Consider the following 13,035-nt stretch of genomic DNA (forward strand, 5'->3'; position numbering starts at 1 on the left):
CACTTTCTCATTCAAAGGAATGAGGAGGTCCACAGGGCAAAGGAAGAAAGGGTTTTTAAAAAATAACAGAAAGGAACACAGCAGTCCCTCCCTGTTTTTCTTTTCACTGCTGAGAGGAGACAAGCTCAAAGACTTTTCTCCCAGTCCACACTGTTAAGACCATAAAAAGAATCTTGCTGGATCAGAGCAATAGTCCATCTAGTCCAGCAGCCAATCAGTTCCTCTGGACAGCCAACAATAGGGTATAGAGGCCAAGGTCTTCTGGCTCTAGGATTTGGAGGATTAGTGCACCTGAATGTGGAGGTTCCCCTCAGTCACCATGACTGGTAGCCACTGATAGACCTAATCCTCCCTGAATCTATCTGAGGAAATCCTCACCATTTTGTGTCATCTGCAAACTTTGCTGCTACATTTCTCCCTATTTCCAAATAATTTTAATAAATAGCATCAGCCCCAATACCAATCCTCGTGGGACCCCAGTGGTTACTTCCCTCCATTGTGAGAACTGTCCACTGATTCCTACTCATGCTTTTTGTCATTTAACCAGTTTTTAATCCATAAGAGAACCTGTTTTCTTATCCTATGATTGTTATGTATACTCATGACTCTTTATGATATCCATAGTATGATATCCATGACTCTTTATGATATCCAAGATACCTCATCTTTGGTGAGGTATCTTGTCAAAAGCCTTTTCAAAGTCCAGGTACACAGTATCTACTGGGTCATTGTTGTCTACATGCATGTTTACTTTCTCAAAGAACTCCCAAAGACTGGTGAGGCAGGACTTCCCTTTAAAGAAGCCATGCTGATTTTCCCTCCCACCAGCTTTGTTCCTCTATGAGCCTAACTATTCTATCTTTGATTACTAATTCGCCTGGGACAGATGTTAGGCTGACTGGCCTGTAATTTCCTGGTTCCTCTCTAGATCCCTTTAAAAAAATGAGGTCACATTTGCTGCTCACCAGTCTTCTTGCAAAGTGGCTGAATTTTGTGAGGGATTACATATATGGGTTAGTAGATCAACTGTCTCACATCTGAGTTCCTTCAGAACTCTCAGGTGTATGCCATCGGGACCTGGAGACTTACTGGCTTTTAATTTCCCCAGTAAGTCTAGAAAGTATTCTCTGGTTACCTCAAATTGGCTATTCTTCAGATTCCCTTCCTGAAAATAGTGGCTGTGGCATTGCCACATGCCCCACACTTTCCACAGTGAACACAGAAGCAAAAAAGTCCTTGAGCTTCTCTGCCATCTCCCCATCTTCCTTTAGCAATCCCATGATTCGTTTGTCATCCCAAGGCCCCACTGCTTCTCTGGCTGGTTTCCTGGTCCAGATATATATTTTTAAATGTTTATTGTTTGTCTTGATGCTTTCAGCAATCCACTCTTCAAAATCTCTTTTTGTATGCCTAATTATTGATTTTGACATTTCTTTTTTCAGAGCCTGTGGTCCCTCCTGTTCAATTCATTGAGGCAGATCTTCCACTTATTAAAAGAAGCCTCTTTACTTTTTATAGCTTCCTTGACTTGAATTGTTAACCACACAGGCCTTCTGACCAGGCATTGCCTTCCCCAAACCTGTAGGATGCATTCTATTTAAGCTTCAATTAGTATGGTTTTAAATAGCTTTCAAGCATCCTCTGGGGACTTGACTGTCTTTTGTTTCCCCTTCAGGTTCCTCTTTACTATTCCCCTCATTTTTGTAAAGTTCTGTCTTTTGAAATCAAATGTTACAGTTTTGGACTTTAGGGGTAAACTGTCCATTGACCTGAATGCTGAACTTAACAGCACTGTAGTCACTCTTCCCAACTGGAGTAACAACCTCTGCATTTCTCACCAGATCTTGAAACCCACTCAGAACCATGTCCAAGAACAACCCCTCTGGTTGTTCCTCTCCTTTTTCCTGGCCTCACATCTAGAGTCATGATGTACATGTGGGTCGTGGCCCACAGCCTGAGAACTACTGTTCTTGGGGGATGGCTCTGTATAAGGTATGCTGCCTCCAGCATCCCTTCAGCTTGCTACAATGTTGCTGCTGAATCAATTTCCTCTTGACAGAATCCTTTGTGTATCTCAGTGTGTATTTTGAACAGGATGTAATCTCTGTCCTTTTTTTTAAATTTCAGTCTTTACTTTTGTAGCCTCAAAATCAATACATTCAGGCAAAACCTCTTCTTTTTGCACAAAAGGTACTTTGTTCATTTTGTGTCTTTTCCACTTGCATCTTCTAGCAGCCATTATCTCCTGCCATTTCACCAAATCACTTAACAGCTATATCTTTGTTTCACCTGTCCAAAATGTATCCATTTTCAGATATGTTGTTAGCTAGAAATGGAGAAATAATTATGCACAAATATGGGCTTTCATTTGTTGACTGAAAATTCTGACAATGAAACTTCCTTTGCATTCAATATAATACAAGAGATCTACTTGCACAGTGGGGAATTATGTTCCCACCTTTGCATAAAAGCCAGTGATGCTGCATCACAGGCTGTTTGTGAAACTTTTATGGTGTGCCACTGTATTACTTAGGGGCAGAAAAAGCTCTGTTGTACATATTTCTGTTATGGAAATATTAAGGATGTCACTGGATTGCAGTCCATGGTGTGTATGTCACATTAATATCTCTGTTTGTTAAAATACTATTACAATAAAAATATGAAATTTTCACATTGACTGACTGACTTTATGCATTATACAGAGATGGACTACTTCCTCTCTAGGAAACAGACCAGTGGCATTTTCAGTTATATCCTCACATGATGTGATGGAATATGATCCTCCTTATGGCAATATTCTCTTGTATGTAGAAAATACAGTGCAGTTGCTCTTGAAAAAAATGTCCACAAAGAAGGGTCTAGTACAATGAGGTTCTGTTCCCAGGAAAATTGCCACGGAAAAAAAGCACAGTGCATGTTTCCAAGCGTTTGGCCTTTATTCTTAAAGCTCTGCCTTGTTTGACCATCAAGTCTCCTTGGCACAATGCAGTGGTCTGAAAGCATCTTCTTCAGCAGTAAATGAACTAAACTTTCCACAAAAATACAGCCAGAACAACCGTCACTGTATGAACTGTGATTCCCCTAATGCCTAGTTATTTCATTGTCACATGGATGCATATAACTAGCCCAGCTTGTCAATCTAACTTCTGATTAGTCACAGTTTAGATATTTTTCCAGGCCACTGATGTTAAATAAGGCTGCACTGCATGCATAATAGTTGCTGAATCACCTACACTGTTTTTCTTTCCCAAGGTGCCTTTACCATGTCAAAGTGAAACCACAGAGCTAACAGCAGAATTCTTTGTGAACACAATTTCATTTAAAAAAAATTAAATACTATTTTATTAAAACCATGTGTGTTGGAGGAATTCTCTACAAAAGGAGATTGCTTTTAATAATCTCTTCTAGTGCAAAAGGTACAAACCAATTTGGGAGATAATTTCTTTCAAGCCACTGGTAACCTTCATTTGATTTTGTCTCAGTTTTCTGCATACAAGTACTGCCATCTCAGGTTCTAGTCTGTAAATGGGGGTGGGGAGGAATAAGATAATGAATAAAATTAGACAATGGTAATATAAGCTTTGTGAAGTGAGATATAAAATAAATAATGGGATAAAAAGGAAGGGTGGGACAGAGGGTACATTTCTGTGCATTCCACCAACATGTGTGCGCGTACAGAGAGAGAGGCAAACCCCCCCCCAAAGATATCCACATAATGTATAAACCAAGCAAAGCCACTCATAAACATAATAAACTTAAAACCACACATTCCAGACTGGCAGACCAGCTTATTACTTCCATACACCAGAAAGTTCTGAAAAAATATCCAAGGGCCTGAGTCTACTAAAGTATAAAAAAAATTCAGAAATCTGACCACGCTCTACAGATTTTCCTTTCTTGGCATGAAATATTTTGGCAGGGAAAGGATAACTGCTACTGTAAAACTTCTCTCAGAAAACTCTGCTTTAGTAAGCATTCAGATTTTTTTTAATTTTCTCACATGCCAATTATGCCACAGACCCACCATTTTGAAGAATATATCACCAAATATTTTATCCAGACTCTACAGTGTTGTATATTTCATATGGCTTCTCATTTCATGGCACTTAGAAACGAAAAGCAGAAGATGCAGTTAAACAAACACTGGCTGCTACTTTATAAAAAAAAATAACTTGATCTCTTATGCATGGTTCCAAGGGCACAGAGTGGAGTTTCAGCCTTCTGGGTATGGATATCTAACAACAGCTTAAAGCAAATAAATACTGGGTTGGATCCAGTGGAAGAGCTCACAGAAGGAGTTAGTAAAGTGGCTCTTTCCCTGCCTCCCCAAGCAACCTAGATCAGAAGGTAAGCAAACAGGAGTGGTACTGCAGTAAGGAGTAGGAATTGGGTAAAATTTCATCTCTTTTCCACTGGAGACTTTTATCAGTGTAAAGAGATAAAGGCAATTATTACCCCATTCACCTCTTGTTGCTGAAGTGCTCCATCCTGTGGCACATTTGCATGCAAGATCTTCCCAATCCACAGAGGAGTTCTGGGACAAATGAGAGACTGTTTGGGAAAGGTGGTCAAAGATCTGGTCTGCTAACTTTCTGCGAACTCGTCCACCGGATCCACCCTACCTCTATAGAAGATTTTTCCAAGGACTCTGTGCAGTGCTTATCATTCTCACCTCTCCATTTTATCCTCACAACAATTCTGTGACCCTGATAGTGCAAACATAACTCAGGCCAAACTCGGTGTAGACTGGAGTAACTCTGAATGGGATTGCACTGCCAAAGTGTCTAGCCTGAGTTACCCTGCAAACGTGGGATGAATGATGTCAGATTAGTGTACTGAAATAGAGCTTTTGTCTTGGTTGTACCCAATTTGGTTTTTAGATGGCAAGATGAAGCAACAGCATTTCCTGTTTTACATATGCAAAAGGTCCCTGTATCCCCAGTGATTTTTCTCTGCTTCGTAAGTATAGCCCTGACGTACTTGTGCCAGCACTGATAATAAATATTAAAAGTCATAAAAGAACAAGGGATTTTCAGAATGTAAGAGTACAAAGGAAGAAAGAAGAGGGAATATTTTGGAAGTTGCCATTTATCTCAATCCTGCATGAGAAGCCAAACCTATCAAAATTATTTCTTTACACCACAACTATGAAATGTACTTCCTTTACATATGGTCACCCTATCAGAACATAACGTAACAGTCTGTGATTTCAGGGAACTGATTTCAGAGAATTATTTAGCATGTTTGTTCCAGGCTTAGCTGTGGAGTCTTCTTTTCATGACAAGGCTCGGTTCTCAAATGGGATAACCAAGATGAAGGTTAGATCAGAGCTGAAGAATCTGGGACTTTTCAAACTGGAAAAAAGACTGGTGGTGTGAAGGAGGGGGACCCTGGCAACAACCCCAAGAGAGGGCTGTATATTAGCTAACAGGAAGACAGAAACACATAACTGGATCCTAAGGCCACCTAAAGAGCTGGCAGAGCAAAGTCTGCCAGTATTAGCTCCTCAGGAGGAAACAATACCTTGGAAGTAGAGACCTTGGGAGTAAAGGCCTACTGAGTGTAGGTGAACAGTGCATGCAAGAGGAAGGGAGAGAAGCAGACAGCTGGCAAGGTATGGGAGGTGATGTTCCTGGCCAAGGAAACAGCGAATTATTCTCTGAAGGCCTAGCTACCTAAAAGCCTAATCCTCTGGTAAGATTCCACTGACTAAAGACCCCAATCCAGAAATCCTGGGCAGGCGGCCAGGCCTGGGAGCAGGACGAAAGCCTTGATGAAGACAGGTGGGGAAGATAAGAGATAAGTAGACCTTTGGGTTGTGACCAGGTATTTGAGCCTTGGACTTAGTTATTTCTGAAAACAGCAACAAATAACATCCTCATCTGTCTCCCTGATTTCTTCCTGTTATTGGAAAGACTATAGGTTAATGCAACACCCAGGTGGATAAGGAGCCCCTTAGCCCTGAGGGCTTCATAGGGGGACACAGTAGTATTTTCTAAAATTATACATAGGGTGGAGAAAATGATTAGAGGGGGCTTCCCCCCTCATAATATTAAAACTTAAGGGTTCCCAGTGAGGTTGATGGGCAATAGATTTAGGGCAGACATAAGGAAACTGCAATTAAGCTGCAATTAGCTGCCATTGAAGGTAGTGATGGCCGCAAATATAGATGGCTTTAAAAGGGGGTTAGACAGATTCATGGAGGATCAATGTCTACTACTTATGGTGGAAAATACCAGTGCTAGGAGGCAGCATCAGAAAAAGGCTTTGGCCTCTACACTATGTTTGTTGGCCTTCCAGAGCAACTGGTTGGTGGGACAGGATGCTGGAATAGATGGGTAGCTTTGTGGGACAGGATGCTGGAATAGATGGACTACTGATCTGATCCAGGAGGGATCTTTTCATGTCCTTATGTGCAGGAATAATAGAGATAACACTGACATTGAGAATGTGCACATCATTTTGGTTCTGAAAGAGCCTCATACAATGCAGCATTGACAGCTGCAGATCTGGGAATACTCACAAAAGCTTCCACATTGTCATGGCCAAATACACTTGAGCGCATCCCTTACTAGAACCTAAGCACTGAAATACAAATGTTTACCAAAATTTTACCATGCACAGTGGAGACACATTGTAATCTGGTCACACCAATATTGTTTGACCTTTGTTACTCACCATAGGCTGGAGTTCTGTGTCATATTCACTGCTGTGAAGAGTCTTATTTCCCTGATTGTTTTCCTCAGTTAACTTGCTGCTCTGATAGACAAAATTCTACAAATTAAAACAAAAATTATCACTGAATTCAACCAAAGTGATCTGCTTTAGCAATCTACAACTTTCTAACTATTGACAGTTTTTAAATTTTATTAATGGTCTGACTTTTAGCCAAAGATCTGATCAATTTTCTGAGATACAGGTGATGATGGTCATTATTAAACATTTGTGTTGTAAGGTGTTATCCTGGCAAAATTGTATCTTCAACTTCAAGTTTTTTCACACAGATCCATTATGCTCATTTTTGTATACTTTAAAACTAGACCTAAGACTGCAACCTTAAGCATCAGGAAATAAGTACTACTGAACATAGTGAGACAAATTCTGTATACACTTGTATAGAACTGGGATGTAAGACTGCAATCCTTAAGTATGCTAGCCGCAAGACCCACTGAATTAAGCAAAATTTATGTCCACACACAAAAAAAGTTTAGCTTTGGGCCATAACACACAGAAATCTTTACTGGGAAAATCTTGTTAAATGCATTATTTGAAGAAACAGACAAATTAACAAAGTTACCAGTGTTTCTTCAAATAATACATTGTTTAAGAGTCTCAAAACTTAGACAAATCTGAGGAAAAATGATTACTACATTTTTAAATAGGAAGCATTGATTTAAATATTAAAATGAATCCAAATAACAAAATTCAAGCAACACCATGGAAAACTGGTAAAATATTAACATGATTTGTTTTAAGAAGCTGTGAGAAAGTGAGACTGATCATAAGATGGAATTTAGAGAACCGGGCATTGGGGCAGCTACGTTACTAAGAGGTTCCTTGTGATTTACCCTTTTTTCACTTTGTTGCTGAGAAAAAGTCCAAATCATCTAGAACAGGGTTTCCCAAACTTTTCTTTCCCATGGCCCAGTTATTTTTACACTTCTCTTTTGTGGCCCAGTAAAATTTGGGGGTGGAGCCATTTCCTGTGGTGTCACTTCCAGGTCAAGGGCCAAGTGATGTCACTTCCAGGGCACACTGAACAAAACCTCCACATTTTCCTGTGATGTCACTTCCAGGGCCCCGTGGCGCAGAGTGTTAAAGCTGCAGTACTGCAGTCATAAGCTCTGCTCACGACCTGAGTTCAATCCCCGGCGGAAGCTGAGTTTTCAGGTAGCCGGTTCGAGGCTGACTCAGCCTTCCATCCTTCTGAGGTCAGTAAAATGAGTACCCAGCTTGCTGAGGGGAAAATGTAGATGACTGGGGAAGGCAATTGCAAACCACCCCGTAAAAAAGTCTGCCGTGAAAATGTTGTGAGAGCAAAGTCACCCCAGAGTCGAAAACGACTGGTGCTTGCACAGGGGACCTCTTCTTTCCTCACTTCCAGGACAGTCCCCCAAACCTGCCTCTTCTTCTGAAGTAACTTCATTTTCAGAAAAATCTCTCTGAAACTCATGGTGAGCCAAAATGGGGGTGGAAAGCTTCAAGAAAATCTTTTGACAGCTATTTTTCATACTTTTCCTTGGCTGGAACACTGGGAAATTGCTGTGAAAGGTAGCAGAGAATTGTACTGCGATTAATGAATTAATTTCAAGTTATATGAAGTTCATACAAGCTTTTCTGTAGTTATCCCAAAAAGAATATTTGTGAGGGGCTTGCAGCTTTTTACTGGCTGTGTTTCCCATGCTTTAAAAGCAACTTGTTGTGCAGATGTTTAGCCAGTGAACTTCTTTCATCCTTTTTAATATCTACAGTAGGAGTTTAATTTTGGTGTCAGACAGCTGTTAAAAGCAGGACCAGTAAAATGGCACCAAGTTCATAGTACCATCACTTCCAGTGCTGTTGAGATATACAGCAGTAATCTCCAATAATCTCTTTCTGCCCCACACCTCTAACTCTCACTCACTCACACAGAAATCTCATAGAAAGGCCAGCTGGCTACAACTGGAGGTGCCAATTTTTCATTGACAGAGCTCCTATGTTTGCAACAACAGTATGATGAACAGAAAAGTTTCATCCAGTAAAAATGGAAGGAGGAAAGGGAAGGGAAGGGAAGGGAAGGGAAGGGAAGGGAAGGAAAGGAAAGGAAAGGAAAGGAAAGGAAAGGAAAGGAAAGGAAAGGAAAGGAAAGGAAAGGAAAGGAAAGGAAAGGAAAGGAAAGGAAAGGAAAGGAAAGGAAAGGAAAGGAAAGGAAAGGAAAGGAAAGGAAAGGAAAGGAAAGACATGGAAATAAAGAACATAAGAGAAGCCATGTTGGATCAGACCAGTGAACCATCCAGTCCAAAATTCTCTCATACAATGCCCAAAAAGCACCAGAATGTCTACCAGTGGGGCCAGGGCACTAGAAGCCCTCCCACTGCTGCTTCCCCCCACCCCCAGCAACAAGAATACAGACAGAGCATCCCTTGTAGATGGAAAAAGAAAGAAAGGGGGGGGGGACAAAGGGGAAAAAAGCCTTACCATCAGATTACCCCAGCCAGCAACAATTCTGCCCAGGGTTCGTTTGGTAAAAAAATAGCTACTGGAAGGCCCACTTCCCGCCCCTCCTAGCTGAAAAAAACACACACCCCTTCTTTGCCGCCCAGGCCTCCCAGAAAATCTCCCCAAAAGAACATACTGCAAGGCACATGAAAGTTCATACCCTGAAGAACACTTCATGGATCTAAAGTGCCAGTGGACACCAGCTTTTCTCTCAAACACTGGGAGAGGGGGAGAAGGAAGGAGAGGCAGCCCAGCTCCTCTCTGCACAACAGAGACGGGGGAAGGAAGGAAGCCAAACAGAGCTCAGGCTTTGCAGCCTGTGTCAGTCTTCAAGGCTAGCTTTTCTCTGCACAACACAGAGATGGGGAAGGAAGGAAGCCAAATGGAGCTCAGGCTTTGCAGCCTATGTCAGTCTTCAAAGCTAGCTTTTCTCTGCACAACAGAGATGGTGGAAGGAAGGAAGCAGAGCAGAGACCATGTTTTCCTGGGGGCGGGGCTAGCTTTGGCTTTTCTTGTGACCCGGTAGTGAGGCAAATGGGAAACAGTGATCTAGAAATCAATATCAGAGGCACAAGTAAACTTCACAATATTCTTGCTACCCTGGGCAATGGAGTCACATGTGCATAAAAACACAACAGGCCATTACTGTATTAATGCAGTAATTTTCTGATTTATACTACACTTTAGGTAAGGATCAAGTGTATGGTAAGAAAATGAATCCATACCATATTCACAGGAACAATGGTCCTACCTGCAACATTCTGTCTTGAGTGAATTCTACCATGCCAAAGGAGTTGGAAGAAAAATACAAAACTAGCATGAAAGTAGAATGAAAGGAAAGCTAATCTCTTCAGTCTTCTTGATAAAGCACTGCCATTGTTGATGCTTACCATTAATTCTTGGTCCATGAAGTATGGCTTTTCTTGAGACCCATCATTTGTTTCTATGTCAATAGCAAAGCAAAGGAACAGGGCATCTATTATGGTTTCAAATACCGATAAGAAGCTGTGAGCAACCAGGTAAGCAAAAAGTGCAACGAGCAGCAGTGGAACGACCCAGACACGTAGTTCACGGTGGAAGTTAAATGCCATCAAACCACCAAAAACTGTGAAGCACACCACAAATATCTATATAAAAAAGAATGAATGCGGACACTAGATTTCAGAATAAGTCAACAAAACATATCTGTGGCTAGTAATCCATATTTTATTGCCTTAAAAACAATAGAATCTTGTCTAATTCCTTCCTTCTGTTCACAACATACGGTGGTCCAGGTTAATTACTATTCACCACTGTTCTTTATTTTTTTTTACTTCTATCTGTCCAAATTAGGGATAAAGTAGACAGTATTCAGAACACTGGTGATCAGGATCTCCCACTTTAAAAAAACAAAAAACTAATAAGCATCCACAATTACTGCTTTCAATGTTGGAAAAGTAGCATTATGGAAAGAAGGGGTGCTGAGGACTGGAAGACTGGTAGCTGCCTTTAAAAGAGTAACAAGAGATGCTAATCATAAATCATGCCCAGATTGCCCTTAAGTTATACACTGTCTGAAGAAAGAATCATCACTTTCTCCTATAACTTCCTTATTTGCTCAAAGGTAAATGTCTGCTTGACATTCTGTTAAACTTCTGTACATTTCCTTCCATATATTCTACTGACCTGTGTTGTTTTGGAATAAAGTAAATTTCTAATTTTCATGAATGGAGAATGTGGCTCTTTGACATCCATGTCATACAGATATTAACAGGAATGTTTAGTTTATAAGCAATGGCATAAGAGTAAGTAAATGATGGAAACTTACTTACCTTTCCTAGAAAGATAATAAAATCACCAAAGCAGTTGATTGCCATGGTATTAGTTGAGCTCTTTGCTAAAATAACAACTGCATCTTTGGCTGAGGTACAAAAATTTGTCCCATTTATGGCTGTTGCTGTATATGCATTCTGAAAGAGAATATTCACGTTTAAAAACAAAGTACAGGAAAAAGAACAGAAACCTTAATCTAGGTTTTGACTTGGCCAAAACCAAAGTCTCAAAATCTAATTTCAAGCATGTATTGATTATGGGTTGGATACAACTAGCAGTTTTGGTGGTGACAAAGGAGGGGTCCCCTCTGACCACCAGATAAGGGCTATGTGTGGACAACTGGTTCTGCATGAACAAAAGCCTTGTGGGGCGGGGGCTACAGTAAGAGGAGGAATTAGGTGGGATTGAAAGAAAAAGCTAGTTGGATCCAGTCTGATCTGGTTTCTATAGAAGAGACTTATCAACAATCTTTGAACCTAATTTTGAGCATAACCTACATATTGGCTGTGATTTGACGGCACTTTACACACAGACACATTCTTAACTGAAACTGTTTCTTTAATGTCTTCTGTAACCACAAAGCCCTAAAACAAAACTGACCCTATCTATTTTTATAGTCAATGTCATGAATTCCTAAATTATTGAGTCAGACAGAAAATCTGTAAATAGAAGATGAAATTATAAAATGAAGTCATGCACAATTATTTCTTGCAGCACTCTGGAAAAGAAATAAAAGATGGATCATAGCACTTTTTAATTATTTAAAAAAAGACAGCCACTCTGCCAAGCATAGTAAGATTACCAAAAGTTAGTCTGGAAAAAAAATAACCTATAGATTCCCAATATCTGTTTGGGGATTAGAATGCTGGGGGGGGAGGGGGGATTGTGACAAGATTCTTAGCATCTGTTGAAATGCATCATGCAGGTTATTCTAGACTCATGTCTCAGAATTCTGCTTTCTTCCTAAGCCTAAAAGGCTTAAAGGCAAAGGTAGCCCCCTGTGCAAGCACTGGGTCATTACCAACCCATGGGGTGATGTGACATCAGGACGTTTTCACGGCAGACTTTTTTACAGGGTGGTTTGCCATTGCCCTTCCCAGTCATCTACACTTTACCCCCAGCAAGCTGGGTACTCATTTTACCAACCTCAAAAGGATGGAAGGCTGAGTCAACCTTGACCCGGCTACCTGAACCCAGCTTCCGCCGGGATCGAATTCAGGTCGTGAGCAGAGCTTGGACTGCAGTACTGCAGCTTACTACTCTGTGCCACATGGCTCTTTCTAAGAATGCTTGGGAATCTACAAAAAAAATTAATAGGATGTACAAAATCAGCATTATTATTTTTCATAGTAAAGTTAGGAGCTTTATTGCAGACTCGTGTCGATGAGATCTCATGTCACAATCAAAGTGTCAAACTTTAAAATATGGCAAGACTCTTCGTAATTTTTATTAATACACAGTAATCAAGTAAATAAATGTTAAATGCCCTTCTCTGAGAGAAAATTAACTTGGAAGTTCCAAAGCTGTGCCTCCACAGACTGTGAGGATTAATGTAAACAATGAACTGTAAAATTCCAGGCAGTCCATAAAAGAAGACCAAGCATATCCCTTACTGAAAAATTACTTCAGTCTTTTTGCGTTGATTACCAGCTTCTTAGTAAGGAAGTTTAGTCATTTTGCACCAACCACCAAATTATTACTATATAAACAACTTGTTTTCCTTGAGGCTGCTCTTAAAATATTTTATACATTGTTAGAATATATAAACACTACCAAAAATTATTAGCATTTTCCATCTAATAACTTCAACAGGATATCCAGCCCTGATGGATTTAACACTCCAAAAACTACATACTTCTGCTTGTGCTTTATGTCTAGCAAGTTGAACAGCCTATTCCAGAGCACTGAGATGGTGTAACTGAAAAAATGCCACTAATACTAAAAGACCTTTGCATGCGTACTGTGCTTCAAGAAGTGCAGACAACATAAAACAAGAGAACACATGGCTGGGTTGTTGCCTGCCCA

The 13,035-nt window shown here is 40.4% G+C and overlaps 1 protein-coding gene across 1 annotated transcript in view; it reads right to left on the bottom strand.

Moving 5' to 3' along the window:
* Window positions 1–3,318: 3,318 nt before the first annotated feature.
* SLC44A3 (solute carrier family 44 member 3) overlaps window positions 3,319–13,035 on the bottom strand; it is a 76,790-nt gene continuing 67,073 nt past the window's right edge. Inside the window, exons 13-16 of the mRNA XM_060232228.1 lie at window positions 11,010–11,147; window positions 10,089–10,325; window positions 6,679–6,774; window positions 3,319–3,519 (exon numbers count right to left, since the gene is read on the bottom strand). Of these exons, the coding sequence (XP_060088211.1) occupies window positions 3,508–3,519; window positions 6,679–6,774; window positions 10,089–10,325; window positions 11,010–11,147 (483 nt within the window). The 3' untranslated portion in view covers window positions 3,319–3,507. The remainder of the gene's footprint in view (window positions 3,520–6,678; window positions 6,775–10,088; window positions 10,326–11,009; window positions 11,148–13,035) is intronic.

Source organism: Heteronotia binoei, chromosome 2, assembly GCF_032191835.1.
Source record: "Heteronotia binoei isolate CCM8104 ecotype False Entrance Well chromosome 2, APGP_CSIRO_Hbin_v1, whole genome shotgun sequence".
Taxonomy (NCBI): domain Eukaryota; kingdom Metazoa; phylum Chordata; class Lepidosauria; order Squamata; family Gekkonidae; genus Heteronotia; species Heteronotia binoei.